This window comes from Patagioenas fasciata, chromosome 3 (genome assembly GCF_037038585.1).
Source record: "Patagioenas fasciata isolate bPatFas1 chromosome 3, bPatFas1.hap1, whole genome shotgun sequence".
Lineage (NCBI taxonomy): Eukaryota > Metazoa > Chordata > Aves > Columbiformes > Columbidae > Patagioenas > Patagioenas fasciata.
The window spans coordinates 100,877,492-100,901,035 of NC_092522.1; the positions used below are offsets into that span (position 1 = coordinate 100,877,492).

Below are 23,544 nucleotides of genomic sequence, written 5' to 3' on the forward strand. Positions count from 1 at the left end.
GAATATTAACTGAATTGCTCTCATTTCCAGCAAGGTGAAGGGGATCCTGCATAGATATGAAGACGACACCAGAGCGGTATTCTGGTCAGCTGTATTTACTGTCTGTCTCAGTGACTGATGGACATCCAAAGGCATCCCTGCCATCTGCAGGGCACCTGCAGCTCAGGCCTGATGCAAGGGTAGGTTTCCTTCAAGCAGTGCCGACACGTGTGTTCGCTGTCATTACTCCTTTCCTCCTTTGGCTTTATGACAAATGCGTGCATCCACCGTCTGGGCATGGTTTTGCTTCTCAGGGTGTTATTCTGGTTCAAATGATTACTAAGTCAGCTGGCAATCATGCTGCCTCTTTTCCTCTTGCCTCCACAGAAACCTGGTGGTGGACTTCAACCACATATACTGATGTTGCTATTCACTAGTAGCACCTCATGGAGTAGGTTATCTGGCAATATTTTTCTCACTGAAAGCTCTTCTGCATCTTATAAGTCTTGTTTCTGGTCTTGATGGCTCTCATTGAGTAGGATCATTTAAAATATTGATAGAGGGAAAATAGGTCGACATTCAAGGTGGCATGAATAGCATCCCAATACCGATGTTGAAACAAGTGCTGCAACTGTCGGTGGTCATGTTAACCCTTGACACCTTTCAGATGGAGTGGTATGGCTAGCTGCAGGTTGTGGGAGATGTCTGCCTCCTGGTACTTGTTCTCTGTCCTGGGCAATGCAGCCTCAGCATGAGCTGAGCCCCACCCTGGGCAAAAACTGAGATTAGGTGGAGTATGGGGGCAAGGGGAGAGGAAGGAAAATGGTGCTGGTCTTCCTCCTCTCCTTGGTCACGCTGACCTCCCCAGGACCATCCTCAGCACTGTGCTCTGCCAGAGCACCCTGGGGGAGTGAGGAGAGCCCGCAGCTGGGAGCGAGTTTTCATTCTCTCCCCTCTGTGATGCTCCTGCATCAAAACACTGTCCCTTCAGAAGCCCCACCGCAGTGGTCTGGCAAGTGCCCGGGAACCATCCCCCAGGGAACATCATGGCCGTTACCTGAACACCAGACGTTACTGAGCTACCAAGACAACATTTCCTTGCTATTTATTTTAGCTGGTATTTTTCAGTTATTTTGCTGAAAATATTACATGTGTTTTCCCTATGGAAAAAATGCGTCTCCATTTCTGTCAAAATGATCTATGGAGAGACAGAAAACAAAAGTAGTGTCCTACAAGCAGTACTAAAACATAAATTAAGACAGTACATGCAGTCTTTGGTGTCTGGGAGCCTGCTTGATCTTTGCCACACTAAAGCAGCCACTTGTAAAGCAAGCCTTGTCCCATCAGCTGCTGAAAGATCAAATCACTTCAGTGCAGCAACTTTCTACCAAAATAATGATGACAAATGTGTTTGATGATCGGACTTGAAGTGCACTTGAGTTGCTTGTAATAACTTTGCTGGCTGCTGAGGTGCTTGTTCCTCCTGAGGGAAAGGTTATACGTTAATCATTCCTAGTATAATGTGAAGAAACCAGGTCATAAGGAGACTGAACGCATTCTAAAAATAATGTAATCTAGTGGGGAAATGAAGAGGTCTGCAAGATGCAATCATAGAGGACACTCTGGCTTGACTCTTTTGTCCTCTGAAACTGAAGATCCCAGATCAAATCCTACCTGGCCCTTTAGCAGCATAAGAACTGAAGAAGTAAATGCAGTGTCCCATGTTTAACTTCTAATTGAGTGAGGCTGGATACCCAGCTCGCTAACATTACGTGAAGGTGACCCTTTTCCCTGACTCCAGAGGGCTTTTAGGCAACCTGAGATATTTTGAAGTGGTTTTTCTGTATTTAAGATGCCTGAAGTCTTTCAATTGTCCTCACTTTTCAAGAATGAGTAGTCACTTTTCAAGAGGAGTAGTCAGCATGGGTTCACCAACGGGAAATCACGTTTGAACAATCTGATAGCCTTCTGTGATAGTCTGACTGGCTGAGTAGATGAGGGAAGAGCTGTGGATGTTGTCTACCTTGACTTCAGCAAGGCTTTTGCCACCATCTCTCACAACATTGTCATAGGCAAGCTCAGGAAGTGAGGGCTGGATCAATGCATGGTGATATGGATCATGAACTGGCTGGATAGCAGAGCTCAGAGGGTTGTGATCAATGATGCAAAGTCTGGTTGGAGGCCTGTAGTTAGTGGGGTTGCCGAGGAGTCAGTACTGGGTCCAGTCCTGCTCAACCTGTTCATCAGTGACCTGGATGAAGAGACTGAGTGCACCTTCAGCAAGTTTGCTGGTGATACCAAACTGGGGGGAGGGGTTGACACACCAGAAGGCTGTGCTGCCATTCAATGAGACCTGGACAGGCTGGAGGCCTGGGCAGAGGAGAACCTACTGGAGTTCAACAAGGTCAAGAGTAGGGTCCTACACCTGGGGAGGAATAACCCCAGGCACCAGTACAGGTTAGGGACGGACCTGCTGGAAAGTGGCATTGCGGAGAAGGACTTTGGAGTTCTGGTCGTCAACAGGCTGACCGTGAGTCAATAATGTTCCCTTGTGGCCAAGAAGACCAACGATATCCTAGGGTGCATTAAGAAGAGTTTGACCAGCAGGTCGAGGAAGGTTACCGAGGGCTTGCAGATAATGTGTTTGAATTTGTTTCACCAAGGGAACAGCCTTCTGTCTCCTATTGAGAGAAATAAGGGCATTTATCAAATATATATTGGTCTTATTCATCCATGTGGTCTGCTGGATTGCAGCCTGGAGATGTCAGCACCTGCTGTAACAGCGTCATGTCCAATGGGACCGCTCATTCCTTCTGTTACTGATTACACAGTGTGCCAAACCATGCGTGACATCTACTCTTAAACCAGCACACCTTTCAACATCCTGACTGTCAATACTTGCTGTCTCCAAGCTAAAAGTGCTGTGGAAGAGAGCTTTGTTCCTGTCCCAGGACACCGTGTCCTCCTGTTCAATCTGGAACATTGCCATCTCCTTCCTGTAACTGCCTACAAGTGGCAAAGCCAAAGATTCCCAGGACCAGGGAGGCTGAATAATGCTTGGTGGAGTTTGGAGTTTTGCCCTTTTTCCTTTAAAGTCTTTATTCTCCTTCTGCCCACAGACGGTAGAATACACAGATCTGTATCAGTTTAATGCTGTTAGGAACATAAAAGAACATGAAGGAGGACAAGGAAAACAAAATGGAGGAGGCAGGAGGGAGGTTGGGCCTGGTGCATTTTCACCTGTGAGCACAGGGATTGAAGTGTCTCACCGATACATCAACAATGAAGTGTGGGGAGCCTCTCTGACATTTCCAGCTAGCGAGATCATTCGCTGTAGTGAAGTGATTCAGTGACCTTAAGAAGCAGCCAGAGGCTCTCTCTGGAGACTGCTGGAGAGGCAGGGTGATCTAATAGATGGGAAACTGCACTGAATGCAGCTTTTCTTGGTCTTGTTAATGACCTCAGCAAGCACAGCTCATTTCAGCCCTCTGAAAATATTTGGCAACTTCTTCTCGAGATTTTAAAATCATTTTAGTGTTGGTACTCTGTCCCCACTGGAAGGTATAAAGCGTATTTTAGCCGTGGAATGTTTACTTTCCAATGTAACTTTTAAGATCTTTTATAACATAGGGGTCCATTTCTTATTTATTCAGGTTGCCACAGAGCACTTTCCCCTCAAAAAAATAATGTACCCTAAGGCAAAACTGGAAAAATTTTGGGCATTTGGGCACAACCTGAATACAGCTTGGGCCAGTATCAAGGAAGAAAGGGAAGCAAGAAAACTGAAACCAGCAGCTGAGCTCCTCACAGCAATTTAATCGGAGGCACTTGCCAGACCTACATAGCCAAGCAGGGGTTTGCAGGTGGTTGAACATCATTTTACCATAGGAACTCTCTCCATAGGTTATCAAAGACTGAAAGAGAAAATGGACCAGAGCAACATTTAAGGGCATATTGTGCATCCTGCACCTGCAAGAAGCCCTTTCTCTGTTTGCCCTCTGGTTTTCCCCTGTGTTGCATAATACGTTAAGCATGATCTTAACAGGAGTTGTTTATCCCAAATCCAGCCACTCATTTGATTGTTTTCTGTAAGAAGATGTGTGTTCTGAATGAGATGACTGATCCAACCTTTTTTTTCCTTTTGAAGAATTTGCTGAACGGAAGTGAAAGAAGGAGCTTTCCCTGAACGAGTAACCGCTTAAACTTTGCATTCCAACTAGTTCCATGTTTCTGCTTTTTTTTTTTTTCACTGTTATGTGACTAATGAATGTTGTGGTCATTGCTATAGTTATTGCTGAAAAGTCCCTTTGCACAAGTCCTTTATATACAAATAAGTGAGTTTTAATGGCTTAAAATAAAAGGCTCAGTGAGCTCAGCTGTTGCCTGGCAGCAGCAATCTCCACCTCTGGGTTGTAAAGGGCTGATACCCAACCCCAGTCACCACTTTCCACATGTTCCTCAGAAAAGTTGCAGGAGTAGGTCTTAATGCCAGTAGACAATATTGCCCCTTTTCTTGATGTTGTTTTTCTCTGTTTTTCGATACAAAAACTTCCAGAGATTTTTCAAAGTGATTTGACTGTCTCAAGGAACAATATGTATTAGAAATCTTGTGTACGCCAAATATGCACAGTAGCAGCAAGATTAAAATCGACACCTTTATGTGCAAGAGAATTTATAAAAGCATCTCTTGCTTTTACCTATTTAAACTGTAAATATTTAAATTACTTTACATTTTACTTCAGAAGGAGAATCAGTGAAATGAAGCGTGCAAACAGCAACTAGGAATGGAAATCAGCACATGCAAAGCCAGAGGACTAAACCACAGCCAATCCATGTGGACAGGAGAGAGGGGTCAGCCCAGCAGGAGTGGGTAGCAGGAATTGGTGTCTGATGAGGATGCAGGCAGCGTGCTTCAGAAAAGATATGAAAACCACTACCAGTCAAAGGCACTAGGACCCCATGCTGTTTTAACAGCGTTCCTGAAGATGTAAATCATCTGATGGAGCTTTTCCAGATCCATTGGCCTCCTTGGGATTGGAGTCATGCACATACTGTAGAAAGAACAAATGAGAACATCCTGACTTCCTCTGTCTTGCTCATTTTGCAACGACTTCTGCTTAGCAGCCCTGGAGTTGCTTGAGGAGGGAGGCGTTAAAATCAATTTTCACGTGTGTATCCACAATAATAAAAAAGACATTTTTGCACAAAATTAGACTATCCCCTAAGAAGCAACTAGCTAAAGTGCAGCTAGAAGAAAGGTACATCAGAAAGCAACACTAAAAGAATTTTAGTCTCAGTGCTTTGGAGTGAGCTGTATGGCATCACAGGTACCTTGTTTGCATAAGGTTATGAGATGTAAATACCATCACATAGTCAGCAGGAGTTTCTGCTGAAGTCAGGCTGTGGGTGTTCCTATAGGCTTCTGTCAAAATGCATGGGTTCCCTGTGTACTTTTGCTCTCCATCAGCTGCTGGTGGCCCCGCAGGGGGGAATCAGTGTCAAGATCTGGGGTTTTGGGACTGTCAGTGGCAACCTGCATTTGTTCTGTGCATGCCATGCCGTACCTTCTGTCCCTGGTCTCTGCTTCTTGGTTTCAATGCTGACAGCAAATTTCCTCGATCTGTGGGGACAGGACTGCCCTGCAGGGGGTCTCCCCTGGCTTCTGTCACAGCTGCATGTCCAGGGGCTTTAGTTTAGTAAGAGCCTCTGCAGAAAAAGCTCTTGGGACTCATCTTTGTGAAGGACAAATGGGCAAGTGAAATACAGAGAATACAAAGTCTTGTCCTTCTGTGCCGAAGGTGTAAGGAAACCCAGGGACACTCATCAAACTCCCACTGCAGTTTTTGCTGCAGGATGACAGCAGATACGTAGGCAATCACCAGAATGTGTCATCAGATTACCAGGAAATTGCTGCACCATGTTATTAGATATGTCGAAAACTGTACAGTATTTAATTTCAAATGCAGGGTCCATCTTCTGAGAGAGCAGGGATTTGTTCGCAGCAGACTCAGAGCAACCTGCAATACCATGCCACTTGCGTGGATGGACTTTTATAACAAGGCTGGTCTGACATCCACGAAACCGAGCAGAAAGGCAGAAAGAAATTCTCCATGTCATGATGTAGAGCAACATGGAAAAACTACAGGCAGCAGAGCTAAGCAATCTTGGCAGAGCAACCTGTTGATGCAGCTGTACAGCTTCCAGTACCTAACCAACTACACTGCTTTATAGAGGCATACCCAGATTTCAGTGAGCCTGGGGTTCAGGTTGCATGAGTGCTTGACAAGGCATTCTGCAAACATTGTTCAGTCAAGGAAAATAGGGGAGGTCAGCCTCAGAGCTAAAGAACAAACCAGGCATCCTGAGCTACTAGTTTTGCTGCCTACTGTTCTATGAGGAAAAAAACAAATGTGGAAAAGCTGTACGTATTGCAGATACTGTGTTGTGCACTCTCCAGTTAGCTTAGGGATAGGTGAGTGAGTGAGTGAGTGAGTGAGTGAGTGAGTGAGTGAGTGAGTGAGTGAGTGAGTGAGTGAGTGAAGAAAGGAAGTGGGACAAGGGACATGAAATGCAGAACAAATCTTCTGACTTCACTTTTAGGAAATTTCTCTGTTAGTGTGTGAGGACTGTAGCTGCGGTAGAGTCCACTGGATTTTTAGAGAACAAGGTCTTTTCTTGCACCTTTGGATTACTTTGTCAGAATTACAGGTGTCTCAATATGAACTCCTGTTGCCAGTGAAACCAGGAATGCAAAGTGGCTACCACAGCCAGGACATGGCAGGGCCCGAGTGGGTGCACAGGCCTTTTGTACAGGAAAGCAAACTTGTGGGTGTCCTCCTGCTCATGGGGACATTGTGGGCAACAGGCACCAGCTCAGAAGCCTGAGAAACTCAGTTGTGCAACCTGCTCCTGTGTGAGATGCAACAGCAAGGAGAGACAAAACTCATAAGAAGGTAGATTTTTTCCAAGCTAGTCTTGAGAAAGAGATGAGATTAGAAATGCATTGATGTGGTAGATAGACATAGAATGAGAAAAAAGCGTGTTAGCCCTAATTTTGACAAGGAAAGAGGCAACAACTACCACTGCATCAGTACAGGCAGGGAGTTCCCATGCAGGTGGACATATCTGTCTGGGTTTGGCTTGTTTCCATTTCCCATGAAGCAGAAGGGCAACTGACCTTCGCTGTGTTTTGCTGGGGACCTACCAAAATAGATGCTGGAGAGAGCCATGAAGGTCAAGGAGAAATATTTGAATAGAGAATATTGAAGCAGCTTCTGCTGTGCTGGGACAGATGAGGTGGGGGAGCTGAGGGATTCCAAGGGGTGACAGAGGCCATCTCAGGAGGCTAGACCAGACTGCCAACCCTAGGCTTATGGTTGGGATTTCTCTCTCTTAAGGGCAACGGAAGTAGAAACTGGACTCAAATACATAATCAAGTATAATCTGGTACTCCCAAAACTGAAAAAGATGTGATCTTGTGTCACTGTTAGAATTTCCACTGATCCCTTGGATACAGACCCCAGCCCAATTGGAAGAGCAGTTGTGTGTGCCTTCTCAGGGGCAGAGCAAGATGTGCCCAGTTGCAAAACAAGTAACCAGGATGAGATTTTGTTTCTCCCACAAGGTGCCTCTTTCAGTTGCCTAGGCTATGAAAAAGTTTCTACCATTCTTGAATACATAGCAGACCTCATAAGCTTTGTAATTTCTGCCTGAACACTTAAGTCCATGAGGTGGTGTGGTCTGTAGAAACCAGAACACAGTGTGCATATAGGATCACCACAGCAGGTGATAATACCAGAAACAGTAACTGTCCTGAAGTTAGGGCATGATTATCTGAGGGGAACTAATTTTGGAATATCCTATAAATGAGACTAGATTCGGCAGCTGTGATACTCCACCTGACCCTGGGGAAAAGCGGAGAGTGCTGTCAGAGACATCAGAAATGAGTCAGTTCTTACAACACAAAAATTAGAATGCATATTGCAACAACAGAGAGGGAACAAGGAAAGCAATAATCACAGACATACCAAATTCCTGTTCTGAAGCAGATGGACATGAAAGACAACTCATTTAGCAATTAGACATTCTTTAAATCACAAAAGGGAAAACTACAGAATTGTAAGGAAGAGAAAAACCACCATGTTCAATAGCAAGTGTCAATCCATGAGATGAGATTTTTCATGCATGTGATGTTCATATCAGACAGAACAACAAAATTAAAATGTATTTGCACCAGATGCAAAGATAAGATGAGAGACTGAATGTCAGATATCAACGGATGACACTAGTGAATACACTATGCTATGAAGACTAGCAAAATAAGCAAGCAGAATTGCCATAAATTAAAACCATTTTTAGATTACATTATAATACTGCCACTAAGATATTGTAAATTTTAATCATAAGATCCAGAAAAAGCATTCCAATTAAAATTAATTAATCTATAGAAGCCAGTGATTTGAACTAACGCATATGTATTCCTGATTTTAGTTTTTTTTTTTTTTAAAAAAAAGGAAGATAGTTTATACAGTTAAGAAGATGCACAAGTTAAGCCAAAATTTTATCCAGACCCAGTTGCACCACAGCATTCCAATATTAACGCTGTTATGATATTACCGTGATGGTTTTCCATTTGTGGACTAGCTGCCAAGAATTTTACCCCAGGAACTAACTAGGATGTCTAAAACATCACATGCTTTGCAGAGTGTCTGATATATGAAGAGAAAAAATTACGGAGATTAATACAGTGAATAGAAAGCTAAGCTTCACTGCCAAAGCATTAGAGGTCATAGCTTTAATAAAGAGCTATCAAGAAATGAATTGAAACATCTATTTGCATACACTAAAGCACTCCAAACAGGTGGTTAAGAAAGAGCTCAGGCCCTAAACCCTTCAACTGGAGCCACATTCTTCACGTGGCAGAGAAAAATATATTCCTAGCATTCAATGCTAAAGCACTACCCTGTCTTAATACGTTGTTCACACTACACTGTTCAATAGTAAGTCATACAAATACCAGACTGTTAGCCAAGAATGTCACTTAGGAGCCCACCTGCAAGTGTACAAATATCAGTTTCCTGAAGAAAAGGGACCGAGAGGCCTAGCAGAGATTTTACTTTATGTGATACAAGTGTGTGGACAGGAAGTGCACATGGCAGACTCTTCAGCAAATCATGCCCACAGCTCCTCCATTTGCTGGAAGGACCCGTAAGAAGCAAGTTAAAAACAAGAATATTGCAATCAGCTGAAGTATCATTCTGTCAACACAGAGGAAAAATTGAGATGGTTTCAAGCTGTTGAGTTAGAGTAGTCCAAGGAATTACCATCCCATCAGGAGGATTTTAATATCAATTTCGTAAGGTGGCACAATGGTCTGCATGTGCATCTCTGTTCTGTGCAATACAGGCAGATAATGCACAGAATCTCCCAAGTGGTCTGACAGAGCCACCCTGAGAATCTGTACCAAGTAGCAACCTAACCCCATGAGGGCAAAAGTGATGCAAATTACATATTTGTAGTCTGGCAAAAAAATAGTCCAAGACTAAACTGGGTGTTTGAGCTCTGAGGTGAATTCTGGGGTAATCTGTCTGGTTTATTATCTATGCTGTAGACGTGTCTGTCTTACATGATGTAACCATCAGAGAATCCTGTTGAATATGTCACCTCAGACAGCACTTCTGCAAAGAGGATATCTGGACAGGGATGGGAAATTAAACTTTTACACAAAAAAAAACCAAGCATGACATGAATGTGACTGAAGCAGCAAAACTGGAAGAACTATACTACCCGCAACTGACTTCTTATCCAGAGTAGTCTGGAATTCAGAAATATGATAATTTAATAAAATATGAGATTATAAGCCTGTTCTGATATCAAGGGCATTAACAGGACCAGTTTTAACTTTTGTTAAAGAGTTAAAGACAAACAATGGACACACAAAAGCAACTAAGGATTTCAAAATAGTTTGATTTCAGAAAGTGTCCATCTTTCAAAGAGTCAGACTACAGGAGAGAAACTTTCACTTTTGGATACTGAATGGTGAAGATGGCATAAACAGTTCAAATGATGTAGAATACATCAGAGCCATTTGGAAACAAAAGCTTGTCTCCAAAAAATGAGGAGTATCCCCAGTGCGCTTGTGCATGGGCCGAACCTGTCTTCTCATTACAAACGACATGTCTATTTGTAGTGAGTTTGTGCTCCACGTCTGGGGGTTTAATCATACTACTTCATCCTGCAGTTGACAAAATAGCAAGTCTGAACTGGAAGATAAAATTGTTATTTTTAAGTCTATAGAGTGCATTTGAAAGCAAAAAAAAAATGACAGGCCAGTCAAGAGAAATATTCCACAAGGAGTATCAGTAGCGTCACAGAATCATAGAATAGTTTGGGTTGGAAGGGACCTTTACAGGCTACCTACTCCAACCCCCCTGCCATGAGCAGGGACATCTTCAACCAGATCAGGCTGCTCAAAGCCCTGTCCAGCCTGGCCTGGAATGTTTCCAGGGATGGGGCACCTACCACCTCTCTGGGCAACCTGTGCCAGCGTTTCACCACCCTCATTGTAAAAAAACAACTGTTGTTATCCAAATAAACCTGTTCCTTTGTACTTGCGGTGCAGCATCATGAAACTCTGCGGTAATAAAAGGGGGACTGAAGGAGGACAAGAGGCCGCAAAGGCCAACGCCTGCAGTGGCAGAGGGGCAGGAGAGCTCCCGTCAGAGCAGCGGGGAGAACCTTTTCGTGTTGAGCTGTCGCCGCAGGGAAAATCAGGCACTTGAAAGCAGGGTCTGGAAGATGGGGAAACACAGGCTGTTGGCAGGAGAGGTAACTCAGCCCATGTAAAGGGCCACCAGCTGCACCTGAGGTCAGTTCAAGGTTGTCATTGCTGAAAGGTGACACCAAGGAGAGAAAAAGGAAGACCAATGGGAGCACTGACAAAAGCACCTTCTTCACACGGCAGTAGAACAGTACAAGAAAGGAGTCTGTTCTCATGACCTCTGCCAGCCCCTTGATCTGTAACAGCCTCCATCCACATGTCCCTGCCACCAGCCACCGTCCTTGGGCAGAGCCTGGCACCCCAGACAAAGACAGCGGTGGGCAACCTGTGCAGCCAGGCAGCTGCTTCCCCGCACTGCTCCGTGCAGCTGCACAGCCTCCTCCGGGCCACCAGCCTGGGCACAAGGAGAGTTTTTAAGGCTCCAGGGCATTTTCCAGCCCTTGATCTATTGCCATAGGTGACTCCTGAAGGACTCCTGACATCCACCTGCAGTTGTGGTCTGAAAGACTGCCCTTCCAAATAAGAGCTTGCAGATTATATTGAATTAATTTAACCTGTAGGTTCATGTAAATTGGTAACACGTAATCTTTTTAAAGATCCATGCTCCTTTTCCTAACAGTGGTCAACACCAAGCACTTCCAAGGAAAGCAGAAACCTTCCTAATTCTTGCTAGTTAAAAATTACACAGAATGTGCCATAAATCATAAAATATTAGGCTTAATATATCTTCTAACTGTATCCTAACGTATTTCAGATGTCACACAGATGTAAGTATAAAATATAATTTATTCCAACATTATTTCTTTCCTATGTTTTTGATCTCTTTGGCCTTGACTAGTGCTCAACCTTCATGACACACTACAGTGATACTAGTAGTAATGTTATAGCACAAGGGTGTAAAGAAGTAAGCGGGGCAAGGCTTGTAGAGAGAGGAAATAGATTTCATTACACCAATTGATCCTAATTATACCATGAATGAAAAATGCATTTCTTTGCCTCACTTTTGAATTCGCCGTTTGTTTTCTCTCTGTGCCCCTGGGCTCTTGGGTGGTTAAAGAACAAGCAGCACCCCCTGCTTTCTCTACACCCATTTGTTTTTTAGGTCATTTTTATAGTGCCCTTTCTTATATGTCTCTTTTCTAGAGTGAGCAATCCTAGCTTTTATGGATTTCCTATGCCCTGAGCCCTTTGTCTTTCTGGGAAGTACTGGTCTTTTTGCACTTTTATCAAAAGTGTAAAATCAATTATGGTCCGTGAATTGGTAATACTACAGGTTATTGTATGGCTCTCCACTACAGTCTTTCCAACAGCCTGGTCACTTTTTGCTTGATGTGACGCCTCATGTTTGTGGAACTGCTCATAAGGGTCCCTTGGTCACTTCCATGAGTTAACTGAGAGTAGTTCTATAAGAAAAATCAATATTTAAATATTACCCTTCTAATCATGATTTATTTTGTCAGGATGAAATATAAGTAAAAGTTCTTCTAAAGGATTTATTCAGATTAATTCATATACATCTGAATTGCAATCTGTGGACTTTTTTCTCCCTTTCTGTTTTCTTCACTTCCAGATCATCAACAGACAGGTTAAACATTGGACCAAAACCAGAACCTTGCTACACCCTGCTGCTTACCTTCTGTGCCCACGAGCATTTACAAGGAATAAGAAACAAACAAACAAACAAAACAAACAAAACAAAACAAAACAAAACCCACAACACACACAAAAAAAACCCCAAAGAAACAAACGAAAAAACCCACCAAACCAAAGAGCAGGAGAAGACCTAGATTACTTTCACTGTTTTTCAAACACAATGAATTGCACCACATTCCAGTGCCAAACAGAGGTGCAACTTACATCATTCCTTCCTAATAAAACAATTCCCATTTTTACAGGTTTTTTCCAAATCAAAATAATACAGTGTTGGTACCCAAATTTTCACTTTTTTATTTAAAAGGAGCAGAACAGTTTGCTCAGGGGAAGGGAAGAGAAATCAGAAATTTAACATCACATCATCCTGTAATTATCACTCAAAGTTTTTGCTACTATTTCAGCTTTTGCCTGCAAGTAGCTAAAAATGTATCTTTCTCTGTAATTTAATTTTTTGTGTGTATTACTATGAAATTATCTGTCTTTCATTAATCTTTAAGGTAATATTTAATTATTGTTTTATCTCTATCAATATAACATAAAAGAATAAATATCCCATTTTCTATAATAAGAAGAAAATTAAAAATCAATGTCTAAGACATCTCATTTTGAAAACTAATTTTAAAAGCAATGAGACTATCATTTTGAATTATATAACAAATCACTTCATATTTTAATGCAACACAACTTTCAAGGGTCATTTATTTAGGAAATTCAACTCAGTTTTCCAATGCAGCTCATATTTTGTTTGTCCTAACTTTATTATCTCAATCTTCATTGTAGTGCAATGTGAAACTATATGAAGACTGGATGTTTCTTACAGCCTTTAGTATTTCTGAGCACTGATGTTCCCTTCTCCTCTGGTCTAACATCTAATTTGAACCCATGATGGTGTGGTGGATTTGGCTGGGATAGAGGTATTTTTCTTGACAGTAGCTAGAATGGGGATCTGTTTTGGTTTTGTGCTGAAAGAGTGTTGATAAAACGGATGTTTTAGCTACTGCTGAGCACTGCTTACACCGAGTCAAAGACTTCTCTGCTTCTTACACCACCCCACCAGTGAGTGGGCTGGGAGTGCACAAGGTGTTGTGAGGGGACACAGCTGAGACAGCTGACCCCAACTGACCAAAGGGATACTCCACACCATATGACGTCATGATGAGCATATGGGGAAGGAGAAAGAAGTGGGGAGACCGTCAGAGTGATGGTGTTTGTCTTTCCAAGTAACAATTATGCGTGATGGAGCCCCTCTGTCCTGGAGATGGCTGAACACGTGTCTGATGATGGGAAATAGTGAGTTGTTCTGCTTGTTCTGCTTTGTTTGTGTGTGGCTTTTGCTTTATCTATTAAACTGCCTTTATCTCAGCCCCTGAGTTTTCTTACTTTTACCCTTCTGATTCTCTGCTCATCCCACTGAGGTGGATTGAGTGAGCGGCTGCGTGGTGCTTAGTTGCCAGCTGCAGTTAACCCATGCCAAAGAGGTTAGCTGACTTCCAAGAGCCAGGCTCAGTTCAGATTCCCGAGCACACTGGTGCTGACTACCAGGCATCCCTCTGTGGAACCTTTTCCCATTACGGGGGGATCTGCCATAGCTCTCTTTCTCCCCGACTGCCACAGCTTGAGCCAAAAGGTGGGGCAGTGGGACTCTGTTGTGCAAATATTTACGAACTCTTGCTTTATAGGTGAGGTGATAATACAGCAAGAGAAATGAAGATCACAGGTATTTTATAAATGGGAAAACTAAGGCATGAAGGCTAAGTCATTTTCAAGGGTCAGCTATAAGCAGAGCCAGAAATAACAATAAAATAAATTGTACTCAATAAATTTGATTAAATAGAGTTACATGAAGTAGTTTTTACTTCCTCTCCCACTACTTAGTAGCCTTTAACAAATCCTTAACTGGTATAAATTACAGTGATTTTGCTGGTATCACTGAAGTTTTCCCGTTTTCCAGACACAGAAAACTGGCCTGTTCATTTTCTGATTCACCTTTTCTCTCAGTTTCAGTGACTTCTGCCAAAGGAAACAAACCTAAAAACTTTTTCATGCATGGGATCCCTGAGGATATTTTGTTAAGCTTGGACGGTACTGAAATTCAGAGTAGGGCAACTGCCTGCTTCACAAGATTTCAGACAAAAAATGTTTTTATCAAACATACCTTTGTGGGGGATTTTTTTGGTGGTTTTGTTTGTTTGTTTGTTTGTGTTTGGTTTTTCTTTGTTGTTGTTTGGTTGGGGTTTTTGTTTGCTTGTTTGTTTGTTTCTCTTTTGATTTGTGCGGGGTTTTTGGTTTGGGTGGGTTTTTTTGCTTTTGTGGGGATTTTTGTTTGGTTTGGTTTTTACTTCAGTCTGCTGTTGAGATGATAGATAAATGCAGGCAGCCCAGGGTCCTTTTCTACACTTCCCTCATGCAGTTGGTAAACTCTCAGAGATGCCAGCAATATTTGAAATGACTGAGCACCATTTCATCTGAAATGATGCAGCTGTCCCTTCTTGTTGCTCACCTTTGTCATGTGTAAAATATCTAAGGGGTAAGCAGCAACTCAAAGAGCCCCAGCAGTTGCTGAGATGTTCAGTCATTGTGGCTCTGGAAATATTGAGCCAAAGTCAGATCAGACGTACAAAGAGGCTGAGAGCAAAGTTACATGACAATAAACTTGGTATGAGAGGAGACCAAGCAAAACAAAACAGGTGATAAAAGCATGAATTGTTTGCTGTTAGCAATGCCTTTGTAACATCACAGGCTGTTTCTAAGCTATATTTTCCACTGCATTGCTGGCTTGCAAAACTTTTAATGGAACAAGTTTTTCTGGCAGAAGAACACTGATTTTTATCTTTAATGAGCAGCCTCTCTATCATTTAGCTTCAGGAAACAGCTTCCTGGTTGTAAACTGCTTGAGAGTGCTGACAGCCAGTCAACTTCAAAAGCACCAAAGGAGAAACCTTCTTGCTAACTTTGGGAAGAGATTAGAAATGCTGAAAGGTGCAGACAATGTTGTTATGGAGCAGGAGGACTCTGCTTCCCGACATGGAGAAATGAGAAGTTGGGATATCAATGACATCAAACTTCCCCAGGTATGTGTCTGTGTCTTAGAAATTTATCCAGTTCTGGTCAGTCTTCTCCACTTCACCACTGATCTCAAATGCTGTCTCAGCCATCTGTGCCACATTGCCTTTATTCTTTTTGCCACCTTGAGCTATGGGTGTTATGCTGAAAAGCTAGAAAATATTGAGCGAAATATTGAGATGTCCATGTATTTTTTCTTAAACATATTATTGAAAGATCTGCTGATACATGAAAAGTAGTGATACTGCAGATGTGTTGCCTTTCTAGTCCACTGGTGGGTAAGGTGCATAGAAAGCAGGGGAAAAAACTATTTACTGCTGTGGCTGCTCAATTAGCAATGTCCAGGACCTGCTTTTTGCCCTGGGTAGTGCTTTGTGAAGAGTGAGCACAGCAACCATGACTGCCTTGCAGCTCTGGGTGCTGAGCCCCACTGCAGATCAGGCTTCAGGCGAGCGGGATGACTTCCCATATGGAGGCAACGCTTCTCCCACCAGCACCAGGGAAAAGCCTGCTGCAGTGGGCAGAGGTTTGCCACAAGGCAGAATACTCATCTTTCCCTCCCTTGGTCCTTTTCTAGTCCTGTTATCTATAAATCTCACTCATGCTCTCCACTGAGAGCCCTCAGCACCCCAATGTCATCTCCCTGTCCTTCACCTCAGCATTTTTGTGCCAGATTCCTCCTGCTGCGGTCCTTCACCATCTAGCTCTTTCATCTCCCAGCCCTGTTTTCTCACCTAATCCCAGTCTCTTCCCTGCTAGGTCACTGCTGTTCGCCCAAAGCCCCCATGTCCCAGGCTGCCTCCTTCCCTGCCCTCTGCCACAAGGCCACCTTCACCCACATTTCAACCGGAGTCTTTCTCCACACCCTTTCCTACACCATCCAATGGATCTGGGGGCAACACAGGAGTTTTCCTCTTCTCAGTTGATGTTCTTGCTGCTGTAATGACTCTCGGTGACTGGGATCAACAATTTCAAGGAAAATCCTATTGAGTTTTTGCACCCCTATAAAGCCTTTTCTCAAAACCCTCAGCAGGTATGTAGGTGCTTTCCAGCTTACTGCATTTTACCACGTTCACTGTACCCACTGAGGTGATGTGTGTTTGGTTGTTTGCGGTTTTCTTTTCCATTAAGTTTTATTTTTATTGCTCCTTATAGTGTTGTCCTTGGGTTGTTTTTTTTTTGCTTAGTCCACAGCAGTGAAGATAAAACCTGACCAGGATGTCCAGTTCGTATAAATCACTGTAGAAGTCTTCCACAGCAGCTAGGCCAAAATACGCTGAAGTCCAGAACTGAAGTCCTACAAATGTGGGCATGGTCTCAGTCTGATTCAGTATTTGCCGTTTTTCCAGCTAGCCAAGCCAAATGTCTCACTGTAACGCTGCTGCGAATGTCCTGAAAGGTAAAGCAGGATCTCTGCCATGAAAGCTAACAGAAGTTAGGTCGTGGCTGCTGCCTGCAAGCAAAGTATCTGCTATTTTACTTCAGGTGCTCCATCTTCCCCTCCCGTGAGGTCCTGCACTGAGCTGGACCTGTGGATGGGTGAGAATAACCTCTTGGCTAGGCTTTTCTGACACTTTGGGGCTTGCAGGGAGCCACGGGGAGCTGTGTATTTTCTGCCTTCTCTCCATTGCTCCATCCTGCTGACCAGCATTGCCTGCCGGGGTGCTGGGGTCACCCAGGCTAGAGGACACCCAGCAGAAGACCAGGTCAGCTGGGCTCTTGCACAGCTTTTCTCCTCCTCAGCCTAAAACGTGGCTTGCTTTGGTCTCTCCACAGGATATAAGACAGACAGACTGGTTTCAAGAATGGCCCAATTCCTATGTAAAACATATCTATAGCTCAGAGGATAAAAATGCTCAGAGGCACCACAGCAGCTGGGCAATGAGAAACACCAACAACCACAACTCTCGCATCTTAAAAAAGTCCTGCCTTGGGGTGGTGGTCTGCGGCAATGACTGCTCAACCTTGGATGGAAGGAAGATCTACCTAAGACCAGCCATATGTGATAAAGCTAGGCAAAAACAACAGCGTGAGTATGAGCATGGCTGTTCATTATATGGCAGTTCATAAGGGAACACAACATAAAGGAAATCAAAGTAGAGGATATCCTTTGGATTATCCAACCTTTCCACTGCCATTCATTATAGTAAAATGCAGCTCTGGATTTTGTAACTACCGTTTTGCATTTCTTACTGTTGGAGGGGAGTTGTTTTCTTTTTTTTTATTTTCTTTTTTTTTTTTTTTTCATTTTAATTCACTTTCTGATGGTTAGGGATTGATTGGCAGCCTTCTCAAGCCCATGGGTCAGGCTACTGAGAAAGCTGTGCATTGCAGGCTGACCTGAGTGTTGGCTTCATCACTGCATGGGCTCAAGAGTAACTCAGGAGGCAAGTCTGGCAGGAAAGAAGTTGTTCATAAACCGTGATGACTGGAAAATAGGCCTCATAGCCATGTCTCTGGAGCAAGACAATGCAAATAGAGAACATGAGCCACACACACATTTTTGAGACCATTCCAAACAATTGTTGGTTGCTCAGTAGAGCTAGCACATACTGATTTTTGGATTTGCTGAACATTTTGGCTAAAGAAAGATATTATTCAAGCACTACCCAAGGTTATAATGATGTACTCTAGAAAAATCAAACAAGAACACATATGACAATTCAGACATTACCAAGTTAAAAACAACTAAACCTGACCATGTTATTATCATAAAAAATTATAATAAAGCTATGATAGAATTATTTGTTGCCAGTTACATTTAATAATGGAACAGAATGAAGGCAATTATTAGTTTGCTTTTATTAGTTTTGCTTATTTTTTAAAGTTTTTTGCATAGTTTTTCTCAGTGTAGTTTCTGATCCCCAAGCCAGAAGTGACAATCCACCACCAATGAACCATTGTATCACATGGTATTCAGATGATCAATGCTGTATAGAAAATGTTTCCAACCATCTTTGCCCTAGGGAAATGCTGTCCAAACTGCAACGGGCCCCTGCAGCTCCTTTCCTGCCGAGGCCATGGTGGTTACCCAGTTACCAACTTCTGGAGGCATGAAGGCCGATTCATATTTTTTCAGGTTGGTATAAAATTACTTTACATTTACATTTACATTTACATTTACATTTACATTAATTTTAAAGACGACTGTTATTTAAGACGTATTAAGGACATCTTTTGTTCCGACAAATAAGAGTATTTGAATACAACAATGACTGGAAGGAGAAGAAATTTCACAATGAGTGGGCAAGGTCCTAAGCAGCCTGATCTAACTCTGAAGTTAGTCCTGCCTGAGCAGGAGGTTGAGGTAGACCTCCAGAGGTCCCTTCCAACCTAAATTAGCCTATGTTGTTACAGTGCATTATATTTTTCATTTAGGCTTCCATGAAAATCTGTTGATTTTGAAGCACTTTGTCTTGAGTACACAAGAACCAACGAAAGTCAGAAATGCCATGTTATCTCAACCTCTTCTCCAAGGCACCACGCATAAGCATGAGAGTATCTTGGGCAGGAAATGTTTGTACCCAAGGGACTGTCTATGGAAAATGTTGTCTGTGCCTTATATGTAGCTTATCTCTGGAAAACAGTGTATGCAAGTGTTTGAATAATGGGCACTATTTCTGGAAGCTGTAGTCCTAGTTTAGTACCATAGCTACCGAGCTGATTTTTGTTTTCCAGTCTTTCACTTATGTGCAGGTTAAATAAAATTAATTATCTGTGGACACTAATGGAAAGTAATGTTCTGATAAACATGTCTAAAGTGTGAGAAGAATGGAAATGACTGCAGGGACACTGTAGCCAGGCTGCGAAAGACCTTATGGCTTTAATTGAGGCGCTAGTGTGCGGATTCTCTTCTGCACATAAATGTGGGCTTATGATTTCAGAGACTTTCTACCCCATCACACTTCACCCAAGATATGTTTGTTACTTGAGCTCACATTAAATAACTCTTATTAAATACAAAGCATTATATCAAGCTATATGTGTGGGTTTGGCTGGTGCTACAAATTCTGCTCCATTAAGATTAATAACAAAGTTGATTCTAACTTTAGCATATCATAATTCCTTTCTAAAGTCCAAAGGAGCTCATGACCATCCACGTCCAGAAACAAAACTAGAAGCTGAAGCAAGAAGATCAATCCAAAAAGCACAGACAGCTTTTTCTCCATCTTCTCCAAGATTAAAAAGAAGCCAGGAAACTGAGGTAACTATTACCGATCAATGAAATTGTGGAGTCAGCGATCCATGCTTCAAGGCACGGTGGAGGCTGTCTGGGCTTTGGGTCTGGGTGGGCACAGGCTTTACATCTCCACGTTCTGCCTTCCTGTGATCAGCCCAGGAAGGAGCAGGGCTGTCCTGCCCAGCCCGCTCTGCTCAGCACTGTCATCCCCTGCCAGCATCCTCCATCTGGAGCCTCTTGGGGCCTGATGGCAGCAGGGGATTATATCTGTACTGGTAAACAAAGCAGGGCCAGAGGGCAGGCTTGGTCGTGTCACTATTCACATGGTCCTTGCTGTGGATTTGGCCAATGCTAACTCATGCTCACAGGTAAAATGCCCTGGCACAGGTCAGGAGGACAGCATGTGCCTGGGACCACTCCCTGGCAGGATTTCAGACAAGGTTGTATCAGGTTTGGGTCCCATCACTGTACACAGCTTGCTTTGAACCTGCCCATGCCCCTTCGTGCTGTCATGCTTCAAGCCACAGGCATTAACAATCTCAAGTTGACGCTGTGAAAAATAGCCTTGCATCATTTCACTTCAGGTCCAGAGGTCACCCAAGGCCAGGATGCAGTGTGGACACCGCCAGGCTGTGTCTCTTGATCCCCGTTACCAACAGCAGTCCTTGGCATCATTTTATTTAGCAGCGTGGACACAGCTTTAGAACCCCAGTTCCTTCCTTTTTTAAATGCAAGTGTTGCCTTTAGAAAGATTTGCTACAAGTTCTTTGTCAGTGCTGCTCCAGAAATTAAATTATTTACAAAGAAATCTGGGAATAAAGTAACTAGATACCTAGTCTAATCAGTATTGACATTGAAGGAAAATTTTAGAAGGTTTTAATTGGATTCAACTTATAGTATTCATTGCAGCACCCCATGAGAAAATTGTAACAAATTAACACTTGAAAACGTTTTGATAACAAGTGAACTCAGGAGGAAGATTCACGCGTGTGTGCACACATACACACGCACAAATATGTGTACACATACACACACACTGCATACTATTTTACTATAGAATACAGTATATAACATTACCTCTATGATATGCCTGTTATATACTCTCTGTGGTACCTTGACAAAACAACTTGTCATTAACAAGGGAAATCCAGAAATCCTTATTCCTTCTTCCTCCAGTCACCCAGTCCTTACTTAAGAACACCCAGTTACTTCAAACACAGGCCTGAATCATTTTATTCACAGGTTCCATGCCCACCACGGAGAGAGATGCTCTCCTGAAGGGACAGCTGCCCCTGAGCAGGATTTGGCCACCTCAGTGAGGCTGACTCCAGTGACCTTCCTTGCAAAGGCTGTGCTACACACACCTCTATAACACTGGTCTTCAGTTTGTCTTTTGATGTGTTAGAGGTGGTGCATCCTCCCCAGCCTGGTGCTTGGGATAGCAATCAGTGCCACTTCAGCTACAGATAAAATGGAGGATTGCGCTGGGTGGGGACAGACTTCTTAAATGGGTGACATGGGGAAGCAGGGGGATCCAGGAGACCAAGAAACAGATTAAAAGAGTGAACAGAGGAAGTTAAACCCATTTGAATGGAATATGAATTGAAGAGCTGCAGCTGTTTCTAATGGAAGTACTCAGGAGGACACTAAAATCCAGAGCTCAGAAGTGACTCTCATGGAGACACACTGGTGTGGGATGGGACAGTCAGAGTACAGGATGGACTGGTGATGGCGTCTTGACACAAGTGTCGGGGAACATGAGCATGAGAAAAAGCAGCTGAGCCACTGTGTACATGTCTAACAAACAAAGGAACAATTATTTTCATATCACTGGTTTAATTCTGTCCCCATGATCACTAAAATCTTCCTCACCTAGGAAATGTTACTGAACCTCAGGGCTTTTTTTTTCTTTTATGCCAGCGCTTACTGGTCTTACTGAGGTCAAGTTCCCTCTAGACGTGTCTTCATCTTTTCCTTCCTGTAACATCTTCCTGGTGCTTTCACTTCAGATTGTATGGGAGTAACAACAGACCAAAGATGTCATAAACATCTAATTGTAGAGTGTGGTCTTAGCTGATCTAACTGTGCAGTCAGAGTGATACCATTTACCCTTCCAGTTCATGGGTCTCCAGCAGTTTTTTGGGGGCAAATAACCATAGTTGTGTTCTGCGAAGACTAACTGCAATACAAACAACTCAGGAGTCTGATGTCACATGCAGAACCTCTGTTGCTGAATCTGCAAAAAGTCTTCTGAAAAGATTCAATTTTCATAAGCGCACAAGAGGCCAGGGAGGAGAACTAGAAAAATGTATGAGCCCAAAATAAAGCAAGTGATACATAGGATGTTTTCTCTATGGTGTCAGTAGGTCTTTGGCTGAAGGTGGGCTGGGTCCTACGTCAGGCTGTTGGAATTTCTTCTCGTGCTAGGTGGAGAACAGCTGAAAGAAGCTTTGCTACTCTGGCAGACAGTAAAATCACTGTAATTAAATGGATGCAAAAGCAGAATTACGAAGAAGAGAGACCTGCAAGTACTCATCAGAAATGATAGGACAGAATGAGTATTCTGAAAGGAATTAAAGTTTGCAAAATTATAACCAATAATTAGGGCAATTAAAGAAGTTGTGAAATATCCAGAACAAAAGACCCAGAAGAATAATACTTGTGTGCCTCTCCCTCCCTGAATGAAATTTCCGTTTGTGTCATAAAGAAATGTAAAGAGGAAAATTTATCAGTCGGAAATAGAAGTGCAGTCTGGAAAAGCTGAAGCATAATATTGTAATGAAAAGATCACTTCCTAACAACCAGTTAAAAAACCATCATGCTTAGCTTTTCCAAACTCCATAGACAAAAAAAAAAAAGAAAGAAATTCTGTGGTGTCAAATGTATTAGCATAATTTCATTTTCAGGTGCTTCTTCACTATATGCTGGCAGTGGACCCTGAGGGCTGTGAATGTGCAGTCTAACAATTCTTTCAGTGTAAAACAAGCTTAGGGCAAAAACTGGTGAAACAAACCCAGACCCATGATCTGGGCTCCCTGTTTGGTTTGCCCCTAAAGCCCACTGGCATTAACCTGCAAGGGGGTTCTGCTACAGCGTCTGCTTCATTATCTGTATTAATTTAATGCATTCGTGAGGGTCTCATGCAGGTTGGTTATTTCATGCTGCTAGAGTACACCTTGTTTTACTAAACCATGCTTTGCTTTTCCAAGTCTCTGACAGGTGCACTGCCAGCGCAGGAGACTTTGCCTTTGCTTCTTTCCAACATGGATGCTTATGTTCTACCTGCTAATTTCAGGGGCCATTTAAGCAAAAGCTTCCAGGAGCCAACACTGGGCAGCTGCTCTGGGTGGCTGCCATGCCCAAGGGCAGCTGGGGAGGACGGGGGCACTGGAGAATTACTGACCTGGAGCAGGAGCCTGGCTTTTGGGAGGGTCCCCAGCACCGGGAGGCCTTGCAGAGGCCATGCCAGCCCCACAGCCAACCTGCACTGTGCAGCCGCTTCCCCCCAGCACTGCGCCCACCCCGGCATCCATCACATCCCACACAGCAATCAGCATCTCGAGGGGGAAGCAAGTGAGACAAGGCCAAGGGAAGGCACCATACAGGTCTCAACTACTGCAATGGCGACATGCTTTTTAACCTGTACCCACTACAACGAACAGGTTTAAATGCCCTCTCCCCATCCTCATCCTCTGGCAACCAGCCTAATGCTGCAATGCAGATGTGAAAGTGCTAGTGCACCAATTCCCTCATTAGCTCCTCTTGAGAGCCTCAGGAGGGGCTTTCATACCTGAAGACTTGCCTTTGTTATTTTTTTTTCAACTGTAATATTTTTTCCCACTATTTCATTGATGTAATAAAAGTATCAGCTCTTACAGACCACCTCACT

At 43.2% G+C, this 23,544-nt stretch overlaps 1 protein-coding gene across 1 annotated transcript; it reads left to right on the forward strand.

Moving 5' to 3' along the window:
* Positions 1–15,380: 15,380 nt before the first annotated feature.
* GCM1 (glial cells missing transcription factor 1) lies at positions 15,381–23,323 on the forward strand. The gene is made up of 5 exons (XM_065833216.2): positions 15,381–15,483; positions 17,252–17,504; positions 18,442–18,554; positions 19,551–19,679; positions 22,865–23,323. Exons 1-5 carry the CDS (start codon positions 15,382–15,384, stop codon positions 23,321–23,323), a joined length of 1,056 nt encoding a protein of 351 aa, XP_065689288.2. The 5' UTR covers position 15,381.
* Positions 23,324–23,544: the final 221 nt, after the last annotated feature.

Excerpts from the sequence above, each read along its gene's own strand:
- GCM1 (XM_065833216.2), top strand. The coding sequence starts at position 15,382 with ATGCTGAAAGGTGCAGACAATGTTGTTATGGAGCAGGAGGACTCTGCT. Across the intron at positions 17,505-18,441 it reads AGCTAGGCAAAAACAACAGC|GGAAATGCTGTCCAAACTGC; the intron begins GTGAGTATGAGC and ends TCTTTGCCCTAG. Across the intron at positions 18,555-19,550 it reads GCCGATTCATATTTTTTCAG|TCCAAAGGAGCTCATGACCA; the intron begins GTTGGTATAAAA and ends TCCTTTCTAAAG.